Source organism: Castor canadensis, chromosome 14, assembly GCF_047511655.1.
Source record: "Castor canadensis chromosome 14, mCasCan1.hap1v2, whole genome shotgun sequence".
In the NCBI taxonomy this organism is placed as follows: Eukaryota; Metazoa; Chordata; class Mammalia; order Rodentia; family Castoridae; genus Castor; species Castor canadensis.
Window position 1 is genome coordinate 107,262,656 of NC_133399.1, and position 25,859 is coordinate 107,288,514.

Consider the following 25,859-nt stretch of genomic DNA (forward strand, 5'->3'; position numbering starts at 1 on the left):
TACAGGTCTAGGCAACAATGACTCTGGGCACTGGCTTCACTATCATTGGCATGAGAGATGCCACAGAGACTTAACGTAGGTGTTGTTTCCTGTACTCAGACACCAGAACTCATTCGCACATTACCCACACACCTGTTCATTATGAAGCCCCATTTACACTTTTTCATTAAATAATATACTTGCAGGCTCCATGTGCCTTAACTTACTTTTTTAAATTTCTAACAAGTGGCAGAGAACACATGCTGACAGTGCAGTTTAAGCCAGTAACAAAACCAAAAACTGGTGGAGATGCAATCTTCTTATGATGGAACATTCTTTTAAGGAATGAATGATCCAAGTAATTAACGTATTAACTATTTTTAATGCTAAGTGCAGTGGTACTTAAATATTGATTAAAGTTCTCAGAAATCTTACTTTGGCCAATAATAATATTATTTCATAAAACGGTTTTGGGCCATAGTTACCAGGCTATGAAATAATTTAACAGTTCCTCTAATTTAGACAACTGCATCCTCACATTATTACTGTCTACCACTAACTGCAGCACATGCAGAAGTCAGCTGCAAAGTGAGGGGCTTAGGAGCACTCACAACTTCACAAGACACACCGTAGGAGTCCTACCATTCTGCTGGTGCCCCTGGAATGCCACTGCCAGCAGAGGGGACCATCACTGCATTTCTTTCCTCAGTTAATGTCAACCGCATCTCTAGAAGCTGAGCCTCTCGGTCAGCATCATCCTCGGTTTTATCTAGAACATCAGGAAGGAGGATCAGAACCAGATATCCCCCATGCTGTTTCCATGTCTGTCCTGAGTAAAACGCTGGCTCTGCTTACATTTTAGTTACCGGTGGCAGGTGCTCACTAGCCATAAGGAACTGACTCTAACCCAGAGAGCAGGCTGGACTCTTGCAGAGAGGTTGCCTGCAATTCAAGGTCTACAGTGCAGCAGTGTGTGCTGGTAATCAGCACTCTCGACACCTCGGACAAGAAGCTTTCTTCCCGTTATTTTGGGGACGATGTATATTCTGACTTTGTGGAGGACCAGGCAGGGATCACACTGGGATATTTTTACAACCGGACAGGGTGTGGTGCAGTAAGGGAGGAGTGACATGCTTCTGCTCTTGCACCCCCACTGCCGATGCATTCAGCTAGCTCTTAACTTAGGTGGCTATCAACGGGGGTTAACTCTGCACTGGTACGGGGAGAGGGAAATACTCCATTTGCTCTTCCTACCAGGTTTACTGACAAGCTTTTGCAGTTGCTGATCCAAGTATTCCTGACGTTTTGTTAATGCATTAAGCCATTTTCTACGTAGTCTCTCTAAATCCCGATCCTGGAAGAACACAAGGGAAGTCACACTCAATGTAATGTCCAGACAGTATGTCTGAGATTGACACTCTACCTTACCTTGCTCTAACATGATTTTAAAATATAAGCATTACACAGTAATTTCTTTCTTAGTACCACCAGTGACTCTACTAGCAATTCAGGACATAAACTCTTTCTGTCCCAGAAAGAGAGTGTGGATCTCTCTGTGAAAGGGCATACTTTGGTACATAGAACCAACTTTATTTCTAATGGCTCAAGGGGTAGAACTCCACTAGCAATGAAGATCTTCTACACAGTCTCTTCACTGGACAGAACTCACAAATTATACTCAATAATCCTTGGTTTCTATTCCTCGGGACCATCAGAAGAATGTTTCAAATTTTGTAACTATTGCCTTCTACGTGTTTTTCTAGATTCTCTCATTTTGGTGTATTTTGGGGGACAAGGGTGAGGCAAAAGGACAGGGGTTGTTACTGACAGACAACACAACCAGTCAACACCTGCAAGCACGCCAATCTGACCTCATTTCCTTTTGTAATGAGGTTAGGAGACTGAGTAGGTCAGTGGAATGCTGCAGATGTCTTGTATCTGGATTTCACTAGGGCACTTAACTAAATAGCCTATGACATTCTTGTGGACAGGATGGAGAAACGTGCAGTGCATCTACTTTATGTGAAATTACAGCGGACTAAAACATCACATCCAAAGAGCAGTGATTAATGGAATGTCAACTTAAAAGAAGTCTCCCTTGTTGTGCCATAGGACTCTGCTTTAACCCAACTGCTACAATGTTTTTATCAGTGACTTATAGGAAGGCAGACATTTCTATCAAATTAGAATGATGCAAAGCCAGGAAAGTGACTACACTGAATGACATAATCAGGCTCCAAACTGCTCAGTCAGTCCTGATGACTAACAAGATGAAACTTCACTGACATAAACAAAATGTAGCATATTAGGAAAAGAAAAGAAAGTGGGGGACCCCCTAAAACCCCTGGATGCCTCCAGGAAGTGGGCATTGAGGGAGACTCAACTTCAAAGATGTAAAACACCTTGACACTGGCTTTGGATGAGACACCACTCAAAGACAGAGAGTCCAAACAGGGCCCTTTAAAAAGCCTGCTGGGGAGCTCCAGTGTGGGAAAGGACACCTGTCATAAGCTATCTCCTCCATGGGATGCAAAACAATACTTGTTCCCTAATCTGTTTTACTTTAGGAAAAAGCAGTATTTGAATCCAAATTGTTTAATTATTAAGTGACAATGGAGCAAGGTCCTGGACTGTGTAATTATGTACTTTAATCAAGCTGATTTGATGAGGCTAACAGGTGCTCAATTACCTGGTAGCTGTCCATGTCCTCCTCTTCCTCCTAAAAGAATAAATATATTATGTAGAACCAAAATAATTACTTATCCAAGAATCAGGCTAACCTGCACAATCTGAATCTTTCCCCAGTTTGTCTTCTAATTTAATTAATACACTACCCTGGCCCACCCACCCTTAGCCTCACTTTGAGCTCTACAGTTGTCAGGAAGCTTCTCAAGGGAAAGTGAAGAGCACTCCTTTGACCTTTTCAGGAACCAGTACAATGCTTTCCCTGCTGGGCTTACAGTCCCACTCACCAGGGGAAATCAAACACCTGCTGGCAAAGAGTCTTTAACAAGCCAGTGGGAGGTTTCTGCAGGGGGAAAGAGGAGGTATGTAAAGGAGGTTAATCACTGCTAGGCACTGTGGAGTCTGCCAGGCTGAGAGGTTTTAACCCTCAGCTCACCATGTACCAGGGCAAAGCCAGTAACAGTCTGCCGAGGTGATTCCACATGAATGCAATGCACTGAAGGAGACATCATAGGAAAAGAAGAGGTTCTGACAGAACTGTTCACCAGAAGCAGTGTTCTGACGGGCTCCTCCAGAAAACTCTAGTCTGCTTTCGTCTTTCAATAAGCACAAAACAGGCATAAAAACTTACGTGGAATGTCTCTTGAGTCTTAGGGGATCTGAGTGGCCTAACTTTCACACACCCAATGCCAATGGATAATATGCATTCTTCCATCAGAGGTAAAGTCCCAGACTCCTGAACAGACTTCACTTCAACTTGAACTCGCCGGGACTGCCCCTGCATTAGAAAATTTGGAGTCTCAAAATCAGTTTCCTCATTTCCAAAAATTTGGTTTAGAGAGACCCCTACAGGCTGACATTGGGAAAAACGTTTGACTTTAGAGATAGCTAATTTGTCTGTCCTATAAATGTTAAACACTAAAATACAAATTCAAAACAAGTCAGGAGAACTTACTTCACTGCTAAGCAAGCAGAAAGACACAGAATAAAGATATGGTTCATATAATTCTTCAATAAGGAAACCTTAAATCATTCCTACAAAGGAAATGCAAACAGCTCTCTAATAAGATGTTCAACTTACTGACAATCAAATACAAATTGAAATAAGCATGATACACTTTACTTTCACTTTCTAAACTAGCAATTAGAATAGGAAAGGGCAATTTTCAATACTGCCCAAGTTTGATGAAGCAGGCAATATCAAACACTGTGAGGCAGGGATTTAATCTGATACATGCTTTCTCTAAGCAGTATGACTCAAAAATATAAGTATCCTTTTGCCCTAGAAATTCAACTTTCTAGAGATATGCTACAAGTAAATAATCATGCACATCATAAATAATCTGAAAGCACTGTGAAGAATAACAAAAAATTGGACATAAATGTACAACAGTTAAAACTGTTTGAACTGTGGCATATATAATAAAATATAGTCATTAAAATACTGCTTCAGAAAAATATATGGCATATTAAGTTAAAAATCAATTACCAAAGTCAGTATACAGTGTACTTTTTAAAACAAGCAATCAGCGGGGTGCTGCTGGCTCACGCCTGTAATCCTAGCTACTTAGGAGGCAGAGATCAGGAGGGTTATGGTTCAAAACCAGCTTAGGCAAATAGTTCACAAGAGCCTATCTTGAAAAAAACCCATCACAAAAAAGGGCTGGCAGAGTGGCTCAAGATGTAGGCCCTGAGTTCAAACCCCAGTACCACAAAAAAAAAAAAAAAAAAAAAAAACCACACAAGCAGAGTTAGAAATAAGAAAGATGATTTTAAGCTGAAGTGCAAAACGAACTGATCAGAAAGAAGCTACTTAAGAAGGTTTTCTAGAACAAATCCTATGTGACTCTGCATATTTACAATGAAGTAACACTGGAAAAAAATTCCCAGTTTTCCTAAGTCGCTGACCTCACATTTGGTTTACGAATCTTAGCAACAGAAAATAGCATTTGAAAAACGCAATATGAATATTCAGTTTTAGGTCAATTCCTCTTAACCTCTTCCAAAAGATTTTTGGTCTCAAGAGCTTTGCATGATCAGGAAAGTCCACTTAGGCAATTATCAGACTGCGTCTGAATGAATGGAATACAGACGCCTTTTGATTTCATATTTTCCAAGGACTGTGCATCAGACATTTTGTGGAAAAATATTCCCCAGAAGACATTTTAATAGTCTAAAATAGTTTAATCATTTCAATTAGCTATGGTAATTTTCCTATTTTGGATGTATAAAAGGTGAGATAAGACAATGAGGAAGGAGTTAGTGTTTAGCGTGAGAAAAGGGAGCAAAGGTCAGGAATGGCTTGCTGTCCATGGAAAAGCTTTGGAAAGCAAACTCTAACCAAAACACTGAGCTTATAACATTGGTGTTGACTACTGGTTGCCTACAGCAATTTCCACATGCTAAAAGCTGTCCTCTGCCATCCTCCTCCTCAAGAGCAATAAATCCCTATTGTCACACATACTAAACTCAGGTGAGCCTTGTATCCACAGCCGTCTAACCAGCTGCCATAAGCCTCTGTGGCATCTCTTCCAGCTTTCCAATTCCTATACACGTGACCCAAATTGACTCAATTCTAGCCTTAAGGTCTTTACTCTTTCTATGTATAAAGAAAAACCTATCTAGACTTTACATGACTTTTTCAGTACCCAGGTGAAGACACACATTCTTCATAAAAGCTTATGCTAACAACCCAAAGTTATCTTTGAACACTTCCAGTAAAGGTTGTCAGAAGTATGACAAACACTTAAATATCCAATTGGCACTAAACTGTAGACGATCATCTGGTCTGGCCTCCAGTAGTTTAATTCCTAAGGCAGTCAAGGAAGACACACACATATTTTAACAGATTCCCAGAAAAAGATGTTTTTCACACCCTTAAGCATTCTATTTTATGTATATATGTCATACTGCAATTTCAACTCATCTCCTTTTGCTCTTAATTCCTTGCCCATACATGAACACAGCTGCTAAAATTCATTTTTCTGGGATCAGAAGCAAGTATTTATCATCCTCCTCCTCCAAAAACATTCAGAAACTTAAATATTTAAGCAAACATTCTCTTTCCTTTAACCTTTCCTCATATTTTTTTCTGAATGCTCTTAACATCCATTTCTAGAGCTAATCTAATATTTTATTATTGTTTTATAGAAACTCTCATAGGGTATAGTAGTCTACTAAATGGTAGATTAGTGCAAAGCAAAAAGACGATTTGCAAATCATTTATACTAATTTTATTAGGATTTTTCCTCTCACTGTTACTTGTCAGACATGCCTGGGGTAAAGTGACCACTGTCACCTCTCAACACATATGTACTTGTATCTATTCAGCTGCATTTTACTTAACACCTCCTATGTACTAAGCACTGTGCTTTATATGCAGCATCTCTAATTCGCACACGAAACCCATAAGGCTGATGCTATCATTGGTTCCATATTCCAGGTGAAGGCGAGCAGATGCTGAAGGTGCTCACAGGCATACAGCCAGGACACAGTGGGGCCAGCATTAAGCCCCAGCATGGCAGCCCCTGTACTGTTTAATTCTCTCTGCCCTGCTTCTCCTCCTTGCAGTAATAATGTGCTAGTGTGCTTGAAATGTTTGCATTATGTCCTACTATTCAGTTCTAAGTTTTCCTTTAAAGCTTATTTTTTTCTCAACCCTACTAGAAGTTGGTTTTAAAGTATCATAAATAGCAAGATTCATGACAATAAAAGAAAACACACAGGAAGTAGAGATAATTTTAACAAGAGAAATGGGCTTGGCCAATCTTGTTTTCATTATCAACATTTCTGTTAAAAAAAAGAATCCAACATGAACATTCATGATCTTGTTACCTGCCGGAGTTGGAAGACTCCCCCTGTTGGGACATCCTTTGCAGAAGTCACTTCCACAGGGCAGTATTCCCCATTCTCATTCTGTTCCAAGATCTGAACCCAGAATTCCAGTTTCCTGGTGACTTCACTCCACCTAGGAAACAATTGAGGTTCTTGGGAAATTATACATTTCTCCTTTATATGGGCAGCTTAGGATTGTATGCATGAGACTTAACAATGAAAATGACAGACAACACAGTGGAATGTTCTGCAGTTTAACGAGAATCATACAAGCATATACCAGTGGATACAATGAAAAACAAAGCTGAACTAACTTAATATCATAACTAGAAATGGGATTCTCTGAGACACTGTGGATTGAACCCAGGGCCTTGCACAGTGCTCTACCTATGAGATACAACTCTAGTCTGTGGCACTTTTATTTTGTTCAGAAAGATATGATAAGGACAAATCTTTTTCAAAATGGTTACTCAATAACTGAAACATTCTACTCAGATGTACAGAAACAAGTTCAGAGATTTTCTTTTCATAGACAGATAAAGGTTGTGCCATATGCTCCAGTGACTTGACAAGTATCCTTTCTCAGGTCAATAAAAGAATTAAGGAAAAAATGTCACCTTCTAATTTAGGATTTGCTAAAACTTTCTAAATGCAAAAAAAAGAAAGAAAATCTGGTTCTTGTCTACAATTAGATGAAAGTAAAAACATCTTCTATTTCAGTTATTCCCTTTTAACTCTTTCTTCCAAGTTAACAAACAGTCCTATGCATCCCATCATTAATGCCACCCAAAAAGAGACTGTTCACCCAGTAGATCTCATCCGTCTCTCAGTGGTTGATGAGTTAGAGACAATTTGCAGTGATAACCGACCATTCTCTAAAAATTCATTTCACTAGTTCTATTTTCCCCTTTGCAGTACTGGGGATTGAACTTGGGCAGGGCCATGTGCGTCCCTAGCCCTCATCTCACCAGTTTTTCTTAAACACCTACATACTTCCTTCACCGTTTTTCAAAGTTTACTGCCCTAAGGAAACTGTGCTGTGAGAGCAATGCTCTGGAGACAGCCCGGTCTAGCCCGGAACCTGGTGATGCTCAGGAAATGGCTGCCCATATAAACGACAGCATTAATCTCTAACAACATTCTAAAACTTTATGTGGAATTTGAAGGACATCTGAAATTCACCTGTCCCGAAGACTCCGAGTTTTTGCTTGGATGATTCCCAAATCCCACAGGGCTGGGTTCTTCCGAGGGTCATTCATTTTATGGCCATACACTTCAATCGCCAGTGCCCCCTCCGAAAGATGCTCAATAAAGTCTTCAGTGATATTAACAGAGAACTCCTGAAACACAACAGCTAATTACAGAACAGCAAACTTGCTGGTAATCTTACCATTACTTACATCACAACTACTTTCATCATTCCCTTTAACCCTTAATCATGTACTTAATTACATAAGGGAAGAAAGAAGTAGAAAACAGTGTCTTCACAGAACAGAACTGTCATCCATACCAATGATGAATGCTTAGAGGAACTGAGGTTCTCACCTTTAAAAATAACCATAACTAGAAAATTTTAAGACTTTTCACTCTGAAAGTCTAGTGTGGCTGGGCACATGACTCACATTCGTAATCTTAGCTACTCAGGAGGCACAGATCCAGAGGATCACTGTTTGATGCCCATATTTAAAAATAACTCCCCGGGTTTGGGGAGTTTTTTTTAAAAAGTGTAATAGAAGCCAGGTGTTGGTGCGTCATGCTTGTCATCCTAGCTATTTGGGAGGCAGAGATTGGGAGGATCACGGGTTTTTTTAAGCCAGTCTGGTCAAAATAGTTCATGAAACTCTACCTCAAAAATATCCAACATGAAAAAGAGTTGGCAGAGTAACTCAAGTGGTAGAGCACCTGTCTAGTAAGTATGAGGCCCAGAGTTCAAATCCCGGTACCACAAAAAAGTAATCATATTAAGTATTACAACAATGACTTATAATGGCTTGATATAAAAGCCGCTATATGCAATAGGTAGTAGTATGTTACAAAAATGATTTTTCACAGTTTTTAGGAGGTTAACTATCTCAAATAATAGGAAAGGAGATGATCACTAGTGCAAAAAAAAAGCCTAAGTTGTAAAAATTTTCACAATCTTTTATAAGACATTCTTTTGCAATTAAGATTTAATTGCAAAATTAAATAAAGTCATGGAACTTCCCATCTCTTGGCAGCATCTCTCCGCACCCTTTCTGATCACCTTTAATACACTAAAAATATATCTTTTGTTTTATACAGGTTAGAAAGGGTGGGGGGAGGCAGGGAAGGAAGGAAGGAAGGAAGGAGGGAAGAAAGGATGGAGGGAAGGGAGAGAGGGAGGGAGAGAAAGAGGTAAATCAAGTGTGGTGTAGTAGCCCAAAGATTCTGGAACCCCCCTAGGCCAGGTTCTGCTGATTACTAGCCACAGGGCAGTGACTGTAACATGGGCAGAGTGTCCATGGTTTCTTCACCTGAAAAAATGTACTATGGTTAAATATAACTGGTAAGGACCAGAGTCACAAGATTCTCAGAACACCAGGTGCTCAATAAAGAGCTTTCTTGTCTGTTACCTTCATTTTCACTAAAACACTAGCTTCTTAATCTTTTCATTCAATTCCTCCAGTAGCCTAATTAATATAAACATGGATCCCTCTGGAGAACAGCACACACACACATTTTTTTTTCTTTTTTAAACAAAAGTTAACTTTGATTTTGGACAAGTTAAATGCATTGACACTTTGATTTCTGACTCCATTGCCAGTAAAAAACTATTCCAAGATATATATTGGCACAATTATTCAAAGAAATAAGCTCATTTTTAGTTTTATTTATATGTTGACCTAGGCTAGGAAACAAACTCACACTGCAATGATCAAAGACAACCATGCACTGAGGCTCCTTGCTGATGGGAGAGGAGGAGGTGTCCACTTCAGGGGCAACAATCACCGGCTCCTGCTGATCCCAGAAGTCGTATTTGCAGAATACAAAGTGGCACAGATGCTGTGGCAACCCTGTGGCTTGGAGTATTTTAACCTAAAGGGAAAAGAAGGTTCTATTGTTCTGTTGTATTAACCAAGAAGTAGTGGAGTCAGAGATGTGGCTTCCTGTCCTGTCAATAGTGTTTGTTTACTCTGGCCACATCCCACTTACTGAGAGGCTGTGTCCTTGCACTTGAAATGGTGACCATGACTGTTAATACTTAATGAGAAGTCTGACATAGGGAAACAATGACTTGCTGATAAAGGCAGACACAATAAAGCACTTAGAGGCTGCTGAAGAACACTTAAGTTCTAGCTTCTTAGAACCTAATAAGGACATCATCATCAATTCAGAAGAAAGTCCTGGAACATCAACACCACTTGGTGATATGCATTTGGTTAACCATGGATATGTGATATGGCAAAAACACAACAGTTAAGTACAATGAATGAAAAACAAAATTAATATTTATACCAATAAGCAGCAAGTATTCAGGAAACAACAAGATATTTACTAAGTATTTTAAAATACAAGAAGGAACGAGATGCTCTGTAGAAATGCTACATGCTATTACAGCATGTGGTTTTTGGAGAACTTTGAGAATGTGGGGTCTAAAGGTCTGGAATAGAGAGCAGGGTGGGAAGGGAATTAAGATGGCAGTGCTCACCATCCTGTGTGCCAGCATTTATTGAGGGCCTTCATCATGCAGGTGAGGGAGGAATTCCAGAAAGCAGCACTGGACAAGAGGATGATAGTCTGGATGGCCAAGTGCAGTTAGAAACCTGCCTACTTGGACCCCATGCTCCAGAACAAATGCCTATGCCAGATTTTAAGGCAGCCAACCATTCTTCCCATTTATTTTGACAGAGGCTTTGGGCTGATTTCAGTCTGAATTTCTGTGTGTGTGCAGAAATTCAGTCTATTAAGACTCCTCTGACTATGAAGGACACTAAATCCTAAAGTTAATTAAGGTCAACAACACTCTCAATTTTCAAACAATTCATCAGAAACCACATTCTTCCTGTGGTCACTTCCCACATGATATATGATTTATTCTACATCTACTAAATAAGTTTAATGAAAATGAAGCTAAACATGTGGCATAAATTCACGCACTGCAGCGACCACAAATGCAAGTGTTGATAGGAACACAGACAATCACACAAAGCAGATTTCCTTTATACCAGACACGAAATGGGTTTGCAACAAATAGGAACTCTAGTTTAATTCATTTTTATCCCTATGCTGTCAACAAATTTGAAACATCTAGACAGCAATTTCCCAAAAAGTTATGAAAGACAGATTGGCTGACACATTTTATTCCTCCAAACTAAACTGAGTAATCAGTATTGTACAATTAATTTTTCATGGATTCTTTCAGATAAATTTTTTCATTAAATGTTTTAAATGTTCATTATATTCTTTAAGATGAGGCAATGGGGTACGTGGGAAGATTTTGCAGGTACATAGACCTAAACAAAACCTCTGCCACATATTAGTTTGCATGCTGTCATAAATTACTTAAATTCTTCATTTTCTTAGGCTTGGCTTTCTCCTGGGAGAAAAGAGAATATTAATAGCTACCCTATGATACTGGGTGAGACAACCACACCAACAAAAAGAATGAAAGGAATGATAGTAGGTTTAGGGTCTGAGTAATGTTCAATACAGACTTCTTTGGACTGGAAGCCATTTTTCTATAGAAATTAATCTCAATTTTAAGGTTGAAATTAATAAAAAAACAAGATTTAATATGCTGACCTGAGAAATTAGACTGCCAGGAGGAAGAATTTGAGGGATGAGGACGATCTACACATCTAGAACATGGGTTGGCTGTATTTTTTTTAAGTTTTTATGTACAAAAATTAAAATCACCACAAGGTGTCAGAATACCACAGACTTCAATTTGCAGCTGCTCAATACCAAGGAGTCAAAGGCATGGCAGGCATGGCTGTTATCTGGGCCTTTCAAATATACTAGCTTTACTTAATATCACTGGAAACAGTATATGTGCACACTCTTTCACTGGTAAACCAGTTCAGACTTCTTGTATGGGCCGGTGATTCTCCCCAACCACAGCATCGTCATTGTTTCTCCACCAGCACTTAACTGCCATGCAGTTTTGTCCTTGCACATGGTCTCTAAAAAGTACTTTCCACTGAAAAGAGTAAGGTTCCTTGGAGAAAAAAAGCTGAATCCAGGTGTGAGGCAGTAAATGTTTAGGCTGAGATCTGAATAGTCATCATAACAAAAAGTTATCGTAGCCAGTGAGAGTTATAGTAACGTCAACAGGACTCAAAGATGGGCACATCAGAGCCTCAATTATAGGTAATTACACAATTTGAAACACAAATGTGTGTAAGTCTAAGAATTCATAATGAAATTTAAAAATTTTCTTAAAAGGCTCGGGGCTGGGTGCAGTGACCCAAAACTGTAATCCCAGGTATACAGGAGGCAAAAATGGGAGGATCACACTCCTATTAGTAGGCAAAAAGTTAGGCCTTATTTCAAAAAACAAGCTGGAAAGCAAGCCCAAGGCCCTGAGTTCAAACCCCAGTACTACCAAAAACAAAACAAAAAAGAACTGAGAATTGTGGTACACACCTGTAATCCCAGCAACATATGAGGTGTAAGTAGAAGAATTATGATCCAGAGTTGGCCCTGGCCAAAAGCGTGAGACCCTATCTGAAAAATAACTAAAGTAAAAAGGTTCTGGGGGCATAGCTCAAGTGATAAGGGCTTGCCTAGCAAGTGCAAGGCCCTGAGTTGAAACTCCAGTACTACCAAACATTAACTGAAAGAGAACATATCTCTATTTATAAAGTACACTGGATCCCCCACCATGTAACACCTTTATACCAAATCATATCCATCCTGTCTTAGCAGGTTAAGAAAAACAACAAAAATGAAGGGTAAGAGAGAATGAGGAAAAAAAAAAAGAGAAAGTAAAAAGAGAGAGAGAGAGAGAGAACCAAAACCTAGAGATGGAAAGAACTTGGGCAATACATCAGCCAAGACACCTAAGGGAACTGACTGCACATTCATGATGTTAAAGAATTAATAATTTTGGATAATGACTCTTTAACAGTGTTAGCTTCCCTGTACCATGCAGCTAATGTGCAACTCCTTTCCACATCAACTCAAATTCCAGAAATATTTACTGAGGAAGAGGACTGACCTAAGAGTTTCAAATGAAGAGTTAGATCTAGGCTTCCTTCACTTACCTTTTAATGGCCTCCTTTCAACAGCACACGCCCCTTGTGATCTGTCATCAAAAACCTTCTCTATAAATGGTTCTTGCACAGGCTCAGCCTGAGTTCATTTTCCAGAATTCTCCCTCATCCCCTGCTGTCTGAATCAGCTACCTCTCCCGTGTGTGCCTGCTCTGTCAGAGCACTTGGCTCATATCACACTGGAGACTTCTGTACATACCTGCATGTCCCCTACCCCACCAAACCAGCTGGGTGGGTCTAGCCACTGGACAGCAGAGCCTGGCCCTACTCATTCTTTGTATTCTAGCACCTGAAACAATGTCTGAGAGGTAAAAACCTGACATACATGTCATGAATAGCACACATGGCAGGACAGATGGAAAAGAGCTTGGGATTGGGGTGTGCTGGCACAGCATAAGCAAAGGCACAGAAACTGCATAGGGCTATGCCCTATAGCAGCAGCTTAGGGACAGGACCAAGGCTGGGATAAATGCCCACCTTTAGCAAGACTCAAAAACCCCAACAAGAGGGAGGAGGAAACTGGTGTGGGAAACTAGGGCTTCTCCACAGAGCAGTACAGATAAACACAGACTCAGAACCTGATGGCCCAGAGAAAAAGAGGTGACTCGTCCAAAGCCTCCTAGAGTAGTACTGGAAATGCCAAACCATTGCTTTGGGATATATGACAAAATATGGTCCCTAGAATACCAAATGATAACAGATTTATTTGGAGACAGACATTTTCAAAGTTTTAAGATTTATTATGCAAATACCCACAATACTCAAAACCAGCCACACCTGGCCTACTTCTAAACTGGACATAGGACTTACCATACAGACCAGCCTGTTCTCCTGGGCCTCCTTCTCAAAGCTGACCTCTGCGGCCTCCTCACCTCCCACAATCCTCTCCCCGATGGCACCACTGAGCCGCATTACCTCCACATGCAACCGACCTGCCACCTAGAGCAAGCAATAAGGCAAAGCAAACACTGGTTTCTGGATTTGGTTCCTTCTGCCTCTGAGACTCCTCTTCCATGTTAGAACGGAGGTGTCAGATTAACGGTATGTGAGAACTGAGAAGGCTAGTTTCCAACAGTTATTCTGCACTCAAAGTACCAGGACTAACCCCCATAAAGCCCTATGGAAACACAAAGCATTCTTAGCATACATACACATCACTGTGAGATTAAAAAATAGAAGCAACTGTATCTCCCCACCACCCTCCCATTCCCTAAACTGTTCTCTGTAGGAACTGAGGCACAAAGAACAAGCCAACCTCTCCTTTCTGATTGACAATTGGGACAGCATATTGCAACTTCACATCATAGAAAAGGGACTCGAGGAAAACATTGGCCACTCCAATGAGACTGTGATTTTCCTGCTCATCATAGAAGGGGTCAGCACGCTTGAAGTAAGACCGGATTACCTAAAAGAGATTTGAAACATACAACTTAAAAAACAAATCACACAAAATAAATGCATGCAACCTACTATTTGATGCACTCTAATTTAAAAGTGATTAAAAGGCTGGGTGTGGCTCAAGTGGTAGAGAGCCTGCCTAGCACACACAGGCCCTGAGTTCAAACTCTAATGCTACCAAAAAAAAAAATTAATTTTTAAAAAGTAATTGAACTTTCATTGCTATATCCTGACTCTTGTATTTTTTAGAGTAAACTAAGGTTCTTGCTGAAGCATAACACTGTTATTCACACACACACACACACACAAACACTCTCTCTCTCTCTCTCTCTCTCTCTCTCTCTCTCTCTCTCTCTCTCTTAGAATGGTGGCCAGCATCCCCAAAACACTATCATTTCTCTTTTATGTGTAAATCTTGCTGTAAAAATAGAGAATTAACATAGTAGCTGAAGAGAAGCTGAATATACTAAACTCTTCATTTTTCATTTAGGGAAGATTGTCATACATACCTGTTCCTTTTGTTCCTCTCAAATCTTTAAGACATGCTTTTATAAATCAGAGGTAACCCCCTCAGAGGAGAGCAACTGACTTGTTTATATTTGTTATTGCTGTTTAATTTCTAAGTTGAAATAGACAAAGAATACTGAAGACAACTTTTAAGCCAAAATATAATCTAACTATAAAAACTCAATTATATTGATGACAATCTGGAAAAATAAACATTTTTACAAATCAAAAAGCTAAAGAAGTAAACAATTGTATGTAAAAAGAGGGCTGCTGGTATTGAAAATACATGGCACATATTTCTATTTTAAACATCTACACAAGCACATGGCTGACCTAAATGAGAAAGCCTGCCAACTGAGGGGCAGGTTTCAATACCAGTACAGAAATGGATGGCACCTATTTTAAGGTCAACACTTCTTCTTCTTAAAAATAAAAAAGTTCCTAAGAGTGTAAATATTAAGGTACTAGTAATGTTCAATTTAAAAAACAGGTATTTTGGGTTTATTATTTGCATGGTTCAATGAGCTGAGAAATGGGGAGGGGGGTTACAAAGCTTGGCCCCATCCTAAAGAGAATCCCAGAGCAGCATAGGAGAATAGGCAGGCTCACCAATAGAAGCAGATGGAAAGTGAAGATTCTGCTAGAAATCCAACAAGAGAAATGAAGAGAAGGAAAAGGAAGATACCAGAAGAACAGATTGTTAAAATTCTTAGGCAAACAATTTAGAGGATTGAAATAAATTTTACTCTAGAAAAAGGACAATTTTGGAAAATGAAAATTTTACCCTGGCCTGGGAAGGCTCACTCCCCCCTAGGCTCCTTCATGACTCCCAGTTAAGCTACTCTTCTTCAATAACTTACCGGGGTGTCTTCTTCACACTCTTTCCACTCTTGATAAAGGTCTCTCATGTCCAACAGCCGGTTTTCCAGTTTTTCCAAAGACCAAATCTGCTTTCCTTTTCCTTTTCTTCTCACCTGGATTGCAGGTTCACTGAGAAGAGAGCCTCGCTGCAGGAGAGCAGAATGCCTGTGTGAAACACTCGGGTACCCACTGGGGATGCCAACACTGAGCATCGACACCTGTCAGTCACCAGGCTTTACACCAATCTGCTGGCTGCAAAGTTTCCCTAAGTTCTGACAACCTTTACCATGCCTTCGTATTCAACTGCAATCAAAGCTTAAAATTTCCATAGAAACTTGTGTTTCTGTGTAAATTTACATTTAAATTTGATTACAGTTGGATAAAAGTTTAAATTTAAAACCCAAAAGCATAGACTGTGTTTAATAGGAAGTCAAAATAAAAATGCCTAACTCACGCCATCATATGACTACAGAATAACAATGGGTAGGAAGAGCCTTACATACTGAAAGGCAAGAGAAGTTTCCTGAAATGTATGGTTAAGAAACTATCTTTTACTTGCAAAAGTAAGAGTCTTTCATTTTTTTTTGAATGGCTAGTATGATAATGCTTAAAAGAGTAAAGTTTTAAAAGAGTAACTACAAAATTTTTAACTATAAAAAGTATCCCATTTACCATTTGGAAGCCCAAAAAAAAATACCAGCTTCCAAGTATACGGTCTGAATTTATTATTCACGCTAGAATAGTAATGTTATGTGAATGTCACCTCAAAAAATGTATTCATTGAAGTTTTCCAGCTTATAAAAGTAGTAATTATTTTTGTTTTGTTTTACATCTGTTGATTGATTGACTGATTGACTGATTTCACTCTCAGTATGTTCCCTAGGCTGGTTTTCAATTCCTAAGCTCAAGGGAACCTCCTGTCTCAGCCTCCCAAGTGCTGGAACTACAGGTGTACACCACCATGCCCAGCAAGTAATGATTTGTTTTGTTTTGCTTTTCGTGAGCCTGGGATCTGAACTCAGGGCTTCATGCTTACAATGCAAATGCTCTACTGCTTCAGCCATGCCTCCATTCCATTTTGCTGATTATTTTGGAGATAGGCTCTCTTGAACTATTTGCCCAGGTTGGCATCGAACCTCAATCCTCTGAATCTTAGACAATCAAATAGCTAGGATTACAAGCATGAACCTGTAAATTTTTTAAATCAAAACACAGAAAATTTTTTAAAGTTACTATATATCTTCCCCATAGAGATGCATTTATTGGCTACCTAATTAATTCTGATTTACTGATTTAACTCATCAATTGTTTGGTATGTCTCCTTAGACCTGTAAAATGCACTGGCATTCTATTAATATACAGTCTATAGTCATTTCCAAAGAAACAAAACTAACACAATAAAACAGATTTGATCATTTTAAAGCCAAAATACACAATTCTTTCACATGCTATAAAGGACCTTCTCCCTTATCTCCAGTAACTGGTCAGCAAATACAGAAATCCCATTAGTGCTTTATGGGTACTGGGAGAACAGAGGCCTGGGGCTAGAAAGCAATGGCTGGTACCCAGAAATACCAGTCTAGTTAAGTCCATCACAACACAGTGAGTTAGTAGCTGGGGTAGTTCATTCCTATAATCCTAGGTACTTGGGCAGTAGAGATTGGGAGGATCTCAGTTAGAGGCCAGTCTAGGCAAAAAGTTTAATAGATTCCATCTCAACCAATAAAAGCTGGGTGTGGTGGCAAGTGCTTGTCATCCCAACTACTCAGAAAGCATAAATAAGAGGATCAAGGTCCAGGTTAGCCCAGACATAAAAGCAGGACCCTATTGGAAAAATAAAGCAAAAATGACTGCAGGCATGGCTCAAGTGGTAGAGCTCCTGCCTAGCACAAGTCCCTGACTTCAAACCCCAATACCACAAAAAAAAAAAAAAAAAAAAAAGCTCAGCCAGCCAGGTGCTGGCTGTAATCCCATCACATGGTAGACTGAGGAAGAAAGATGAAGAGTTTGAGGCCAGCCTCAGCTACATAGCAAGACCCTGTCTCAAAAAAAACCAAAAAGGCTCATCCAATGTAGCAATGCTAGACATCGCCATCAGCAACAGAAAGAACCCAGAGAGACACGATTGAGTGGTTGGGAGGAGAGAGAACTCAAAGTAACACAAAGCACTTGTAGGTGTTGACCTGGCTGCCCCAAAGCAAAGGTGTACTTTCAAATAAAGCTCAAAACAAGATACAGCAAAAAGGCCTACAGTCATCTTAATGGGGGAAAAAATGTTCAGTCCTGGTTTACTCAACTCATGTTCTATAGGGAGAAAGATCTTTTCTTTTTGGTCTGTAAGTCTCTCTGTTGTTCTACCAAGTAATAATCAGTAAAATAAAGATTTCTGTTTTCGGTTTTTTGGTGGTACTTGGGTTTGAATTCAGGGCCTCACACTTGTTAGGCAGCTGCTCTACCACTTGAGCCAACTCCCCCAGCACCTAAAGTTTTAAGCAAAATCCTTCAAACTACACACAGAGTATACATCAAAAGGCAATGATCTAAACAGTACTGATTATATCACTTCCACAGTATCTTTGAAAACATTAAGACTCATATTTGCTAAATATCTGATCTGTGAAAAACAATGACCTTGATGCTATGAGGAGAAGGAAAAGAAGTGACTCTGGCTGTTACATTAGTACAGAACATCCGGAACAGCCAATGACAACAGCTTTGCTGTGTTAAGTACCATGGGAGAGACCATGCTGGCTCCCCAAAAGTTTATGAGTGGAGCACTGCCTAATCCATCAAAAACTATACATGAACCTGATCAAGAGCTACAAAAGAACCTGGAGAGGGGAGGGGGAGGGAGAGAGGAGGGTATCTGAACGTTAAGGACAGAATATTGTGTGACAGGGCTTTCCCACATAATTCTCTTAAACTTATTACATTACACAAAAAGAGAGATTTGTGATCTTAAATACACACAGGAAACAACTAATGACAGTCCTACACAGCAACCTATTAGCAGGTGGAAAATAATGTGATGCAGTAAAGTGAACCCCTGACTTGGGGGGAAGAGGCTATGGAGTGGTAACAAATGAAGGAAAAATCACTTTACCAAGATTGATCAGGACAAACTCCTCAGAAATCACATAAACAGATATGAAGAGAGCTGAATAAAATAAAGTGGGAGGGCCAGAAAAGGTGGAGCAATGTATATTCCCAGTGGATAAAATAAAGATGGGAGAGGGGGATTGAAGCAATTCTACTCAAAAGCAGACACAAGGATCTCAAGGTTATGGTCTGTATATGAAATGTCCTCTCCAGGTGTCTGTGGCTCACGCCTATATTCCTACTTACTTGGGAAGCAGGAGGATCAAGGTTTGAAGCCAGCCGTGACAAACAGGTCACAAGACCCTATCTCAAAGAACACCCAACACAAAACAAGGCTGCTGGAGTGGCTCAAGTGGAAGAGCGCCTATGTAGCAAATGTGAGGCCCTGAGTTCAAACTCAGTACCAAAAATAGAAGAAAGAAAGAAATGTCCCTTACAGGCTCATGTGTCAGGAGCATGGTTGCCAGCTGATGGGCTTCTGGGAGGGACTGGATCCTAAGGTTCTGACTTAAGGAATGGACTGAGCCTTTGATGAACTCACGGTGGGTGGCATTAGTGGGGTGGTGAAAAATAGGAGGCAGTTGGAGGAAGTGTCACTAGTGTGTCCTTGAGGGACATTTTTCCCCTAGGCCCCACCCCGTACCCCCCTCTGATTCACGTCTGCCATGTGCTCCCACTGCAATGATGCTCTGCCTCAGAATCTGCCTACAATCAACACAGCCAAGGGCTATGGACTGAAACCTCTGACGCCATGAGCTAACATAAATCTTACCCCTTCCTTATGTTGCTCATGTCAGATATTTTGTCACAGTGACCTGAATCTGACACACAAGGGAAGGGGCCTAGAGAGGATTTGGGCTCAAACCCACTGGGATTCCAATCACACAGATGAAACATAACACAATCTCATCAATGACATGTCTGTTTTGTCAAGGAACGGCACCCCACCTTCCTGTTGGCATCCAAGCTGGAGGCTGGGATCTGGAGGGTGACTTTATATTCCGTTCTTTTATCCAGCTCCTCTGCGATGTAACTAGCTTCTCTCACCAACAGATTGGCTTTAACGATTTGTTCCCTTAGCCTCATCAGACTGTTATTCAATGTTGCTTCTCTTAAAAAAGAAAAAAAAGAAAACAGGAAAGATGGAGGTAGGGAGAGATAACATGCAAAGCAGCACGAGAAAACCATATAGTCACAATGTGCTACCAATGTGCAAAGCAAGCTTTATGACCGTCTTTCACACACAGGGAGCATAGGACTGACACTGATCCATACACACACTTGTTCTGGGATACTTCACAACCACGGGCACACCTTGTGCAGCAAACTGTCCACATATAAGGGCAGTGCTTTGCAAACTTGACTATAAACAAATCACCCAGGGATCTTGATAAACTCAAGATTTGACTCAGTAGGTTTGGAGCGGGAACCAAAAATTCTAGATTTGTATCAATCTCCAGATGACAAGGATGCTGTCTGTCTGCAGACCAGACTTTGAATAGCAAGAGGTTAGTGACATACAGTCTGTAACCATAGAATAAAGCATCTTAGTGAAATGCTAATTAGTCCACATAGAGCTCAAACTTGCAATCTGCATCTCATTAGCACCATGCTTTACCTACCTGTGCTAATCAGTCCAGAAACCAACCTTATTTTTTTCCTTTTTTTAAAAAAGTATCTACCCAAGCTTCAGAACCTAAAGCATAATACAATGATAAAGTATAGTTCTTCATACAAATCCAAAAACCATATAGACTGAAAATGGGCAGCATCTAACATTTTAAGGGAAGCAGTATATTCTAGCAGTTCCCATTCTTTCAAAACTGAAAAATAATACAAAGTGCTTCTTGGCTGTAATACTCTCTTGAAATGTAATGCTTTTGCAAGTAATGTCTAAATGTTCCCATCTAGAACCTTCCCCAGGTGGGGAGCACGAGTTTGACCAATACAAGCCACCTTGCACTGCCTACCTCTCCTCGGTCCACTGTCTCAAGCGTTGCTGGGCACTGGGCGAGTGGAATGAGAACCTGTCCATGCTGCGACAGTTCTGTTTCTCAGGGGACAGCCTTCTCCGGAGTTGCTCTAGCTCATGCTCATACATCAACCGCTGGCGCTCCAGGGCAGATCTCTTTTCTTCTTCATGCTGTTGTTCTAGGCTATTCAATATTGACTGCATTGGATCTAAACAATTTTGTAAAGTAGATAGACAACACTTCAAATGTTGTGCTATACTGCTGTATTCTCAATCATTTTAATTACCACCTTCTAAAACCATTAGAGGCAATTTAGAATAAACTCAGCTATCCTTACTTCAGTTACCTGTGTAGTTATCTATTCTCACTTGCATATAGGCTGGTCTACTATTGTTCTACAGATCACCTAAGACATGGTGAATGCTCCAGAAATAAAGTATAATAATAAGCTGAGGAGGTTTAGCTTCAAGCTTGCAAAATTCTACCAATGAAAACAAAGTTTGCAATGATCTGTGTATCAAGACAGAAAGAAAGCCAAGTTTTGCCAGGCACTGGTGGATTATTCCAGTAATCCTAGCTACTTGGGAAGATTGCTGTTCAACACTAGCCCAGGCAAACAAGTTCAAAAGACCCCATCTCTAAAACAACAAGACCAAGGTATGGCTAAGTGGCAGAACACCTGCTTTGCAAGGTAAAGCCTTGTGTTCAAACCCCATTCCCGCCAAAGAAAAATTTTAAAAAATGTAATAACCAGAGCAAAATGGACTGGAGGTATGGTTCAAGCAGCAGAGAACCTGCTTTGCAAGCATGGAACCTGAGTTCACACTCCAGTCCCACCAAAAAAAATAATAAAGGCAAGCTTTTATAAATATAATAAAGTGATCTAGCCAAAGACAGAAAGGAATAGAGTTCAGAGAATAGCAATGTAAAAACTTTTCTTTTACTTAATACTTAGAAGGTCTCAAAGGAAAACACTTCCCATACTGTCAGTTTTGGAGACTCTACAATGCACAGCAGGCATGCTCACCATTATTGCCCAGGGCCTTCATGGTCACCTCCATCTGTGCATACTCAAAATTGAAGTTAATCTCACTGGACACCTCACTGGAGGAGTCCCCGTCTGCATCCAGCTGCTCAGAACTGTTACCATTCTTCGGAGAGGCACCTTGATCCTCATCCTCTCGTTCTACTTTCTTTCTCTTTTTAGGCAAACTGAGTCTTGATGTGAGGGGCGGGGAAAGAACATCATTTTTAAAATCAAGATAGGCATTTATTCATTTACTCTGTAAATATTAACATTTCCTGGATGCCAAGGAATACAATGTAATTATAAGGCAACTGTGCATTCGAGAACTTTTTATTCTAGTAGCAGAAATAAAACACACATGTGAAAATGTTGCAACAGAACATATGACACAGGCCATGTGACTGCTACAAGATAGGTGGTAAAGAAAAGCTGAGGCCACTTCAGAGTGGAGTAGTAAAGGAAGGTGCGACAGAATAGGGGATTGTCCAAGCTGGACCCTAAAGGATAAGTGGGAAGTAAGGCAGAGGGAACAGTGTGGGGAAAGATGGGACACAGAAACACTCTTACCATAGCTGGAGAAATTATGAGTAAAATAACATGGGATACACAACTTGTATAGCACAAGTTGAATGAGAGAGCTGGAAAGATCAACTTAATCCAAACTCTAAAGGTTTTAACACTATGCCAAGTGATTTATGCTTGCTTTGGTTTGGGAAGGAAAAAAATAAAAACATTTTCTACAATCTTTTACTCATCTACTATTTTCTCAGAAATCAAAATACCAGTGGCCTACAAACAGGAGTCTCCATGAGCTATAGGAAAAGTCAGTTTGACAGCTGAGGTGCGCTGGCCAGGGCCAGGATTTTAACTTTGTATACTGCACAGTCTGCCTTTCCTGAATGACAATAGTTCTATGTAGGAAACAGTGTGTGCAGCCCCAGGGAAAGCTTTCTTTTCACAACCTCACTTGTGGCCACCAGGCAAATTCTAGCAAAAGAGATGCTGGAAGCTCTGATGAGGATGGTCAGGGCTGGTGCTGCAGCCTTCTCCCTCCTTTTCTCCTTATGAGCTGAATGCAGCTTCTATGACTGGAGCAAAACAGCCATCTTTAGATCACGGGGAAGCACCAAGAAAACAGCAGAGTGCAGCCCTGACATTTCTGAGAGGCTCAGTCAACACTAACTCCCACCTCCCTTCAGACTTCTTGTTCAGTCACGAAAACAATCCATCTGTTAAGCCAGCACTGTCAAGTGTGCTGCCACTCACAGCTGAAAGCAGTCCTGAAGGAAATACCAACCTAATTTTATGGAAAAGGAAACTGCAACCACAACTACTTTTCAGCATAAGGAAAAAAAATAATAAAGATAAGCACGGCAAAAAAAATTCATGAATTCTTATGCCAGATGGCAAAACAACCATCTTCCGCTGGAAAATAGGGGAAAATGTGAGTAAATTCAGTATTTTTCCCAAGTATAATTTTTGTGAGTCTCAAGGGTTCACACATACTTATGCAGTGAACACATGTAGAGCATACATACAGCAATAGATACACACGAATCTACACAAAATTATGTATAATTTTTAGAGTTAATTTTACAGTTAAAATGTATTCTTATATTTCAGAGAATAATCTGCAATGACTTGTGCCTTTAGGGCCTGTGAGCAATACCATACCTGAAGAAATGGTTGTTTCCCCATAATATCCTGTCCCCATGGTGCAGCTGTATTGGACTAGAGACAGAAGACCCATTCACAAATGTTCTGCGGGGAGAAAAGGTCAACTGTGAATGATGATCCCATCCTCTGCTTCAACTTTCCAATACTATTACAGTCCAGTTGTTGAGAAAGCAGAATAATTCACCTCCCCAAGTAAAGCTGTCCTTGATGAATTTTGTTTTGCATTTACTTTTTTGCTGATTTACCTGCAATGCTAATGTCACTAAGTATAATGGATTATTATCCACCATTTTTCAAAGTTTTAGATGTTTTATAGCTTACTAAGCATGTTTATACTACTATTAAGGGTTAAAGATCAACATTCTGTATTGTTGAAAGTTCTAACTTGCTATTCAGTATATGGAATATATGCAGGAACAAATGAAGAACCACACAACCCAAATGAAAGATGTTAGTAGAACACACTGCAACTAAAACAAGCATGTTCAATCTAGATGGATTAAAAACAGCCAATCAACAAACCACACTTTAGAAACAGCTATGGATACCAGTAACGAGAAATGAAGCCTAGATGAAATTCTCCTGTAACTTCCTGTAGCACAACACAATGTCACATCCTACCAATCTAGAGAAGACTTATTAGTTCCTCTGGACTGCTTATTTAGAAAACAGACTTCAAGAACAGAAATAGGGGTAGACTGCTATCAAAGGAAGAATCTGGAAGTGCAAGAAACGAACAGAAAACACCATGCCACATAAGACTGGTATTCCTGGAACACCAGCACCATGCCACTCCCTTGCTCTATGAACCATGCACTAAGATCCAGGACATCAAGAGCAAATACTTCAACTTGATGTTAAAGGAAGCCCTCTGTATCTCCTTTCCTCTTCTAGTGAACGCTCAACTCCTGTAAAAATATGGTTTATTTTTTGTACACTAAACATGAACAGCTCTTCCTCTAATCCAGGCTCATTCTAGTCCCTGGAATCAACTTTATTGCTTCATACAGGAATAATGTTCCCTGTTCCTCTCTGTCATCCAGAATCTTCTTCACAATTCAAGCCTAGTTTGGACTCCACTTCCTCTGAAAAAGCTGCTGACCACTCCAGCATATGGTAACTGAGTTTCTTTAAACTCTATAAAGCTATAAAGCTCTTACCTGGCTTTACATTGTTTAGGACTTTCTACACATTTGAGTGTACACAAAAGCTTACTCCCTGTTTAAATTCCACCCCATATGGATTTTTAAATAGTAAAACTAATTGAATTCTATGCCTCTGTAGTCTGATTATTCAAGGCACAAGCTCAAAAAAATATAGCTATGAGTTTAAAAAAAGGACCTACTAAAATAAGGAGATTTCAGCATTTATGACACAGTTCTTCAAATGCAATAAGGAGTATAAGAAAGGCAAACAAATACACAGGCTTACTTTTAAAAGCATAGCAGTTAAACCATGATTAGTTTTTTTAAAAAGCATGAATACAGAAACAAGTTTTCAAATTATTGTCCACATGGGGTCCTCACCACCAACACACTTGGGTTACTTGCCCTTCCCACCACACTGACATTCATACAGAACAGACAGTGAACCAAAACACTGGTGCTCCACACAGTTTAAGGCAGGGGTGGCCAACATCACTGGCAATCACCAGTGTTCACTCACAGTTAAAGAAGAAAAATGTTTCACTTGAGAATGTCCTTGAGGAAGCAGTAATAGTTGTGAGTTATACTAAATCTTAGCCCTAAGCATACATTTTAAATATCTCAGTTGAGAAAATAAGCACACACAAAGCACCACTGCTACACACCAAAGGACAATGGCTATCTTGATATCCACAAACCAGCATTTCAGACTCCTGTATTGGGCACCATGTTCTCAACAATGAATAGAGGGGGCCGTCACTGCAAGGAAAACAACTGCCAGTTGTTGCCAATGATAAAATTCAACCCTTAAAGTAAAAATCAGACTTTTGTCAATGTCCTCCAACCAGAGAACACCAGGAACCTACGTAGAGTTGAGCAAGCAGGACTTATCACTCATTCAAGGAAGCAACATGGGGAATAATCAGGCACCTCAGGAAGATGTTAGAAATGACCTAGGGCTTTAGCTGGATGACTCTGGAGAAGGCGTAGGAAATGAGGGTTCCATGTGTATTGGATGTAGTCAGAAAGTAGGAAAGAATAGAGAGCTCCCCAAAGAAGATAAGGGCAAAGCTTAACCCGAAACAGGAGTTGGCAGGCCAAAAGAGTGGCAGAGCAAAAGTGCAGGAGATAAGCAGGAAGAATGTAAAGGGCTTTCTACCAAAACCAGAAGAGCGCATTCCAGTTGTGTGGTCAGTGGACAAAGTTGAGTGTACATTGGCAAAGGTCCTGATGAAGACCTGGGGAGGCCTAAACAAGGCCATGCAAGGAGCACAGATGCCAGGGGCACAGAGAGAAGGGATGGCTGTGGGAGATGCTGACATTAAACATAAAGGATTTGATATTGAATTGGGGGGTCTTATGTGGAGTTAAAACAAAAGTAAATGAAGCTTGAATGTCTCTTCTACCACCTGACACTAGCATATTTTCTTCCTCTTAA

At 40.1% G+C, this 25,859-nt stretch overlaps 1 protein-coding gene across 3 annotated transcripts in view; it reads right to left on the reverse strand.

Annotated features, from left to right (window-relative positions):
• Window positions 1-25,859, reverse strand: part of Kif13b (kinesin family member 13B) — a 170,163-nt gene that overhangs the window by 52,001 nt on the left and 92,303 nt on the right. For 2 of the 3 annotated variants that reach the window (XR_012441576.1, XM_074055243.1), the window contains exons 15-28: window positions 23,274-23,360; window positions 21,600-21,790; window positions 20,570-20,780; window positions 19,548-19,710; window positions 15,500-15,646; window positions 13,990-14,139; window positions 13,545-13,673; window positions 9,385-9,555; window positions 7,681-7,838; window positions 6,499-6,631; window positions 3,296-3,442; window positions 2,669-2,698; window positions 1,234-1,333; window positions 622-748 (exon numbers count right to left, since the gene is read on the reverse strand). Coding sequence is in view for 2 of the 3 variants with exons in the window: in XM_074055243.1 (XP_073911344.1) it covers window positions 622-748; window positions 1,234-1,333; window positions 2,669-2,698; window positions 3,296-3,442; window positions 6,499-6,631; window positions 7,681-7,838; window positions 9,385-9,555; window positions 13,545-13,673; window positions 13,990-14,139; window positions 15,500-15,646; window positions 19,548-19,710; window positions 20,570-20,780; window positions 21,600-21,790; window positions 23,274-23,360 (1,944 nt within the window). In the remaining variant the exon portion in view is untranslated. The remainder of the gene's footprint in view (window positions 1-621; window positions 749-1,233; window positions 1,334-2,668; window positions 2,699-3,295; window positions 3,443-6,498; window positions 6,632-7,680; window positions 7,839-9,384; window positions 9,556-13,544; window positions 13,674-13,989; window positions 14,140-15,499; window positions 15,647-19,547; window positions 19,711-20,569; window positions 20,781-21,599; window positions 21,791-23,273; window positions 23,361-25,859) is intronic. The other variant, XM_074055244.1, reaches the window with a different exon arrangement.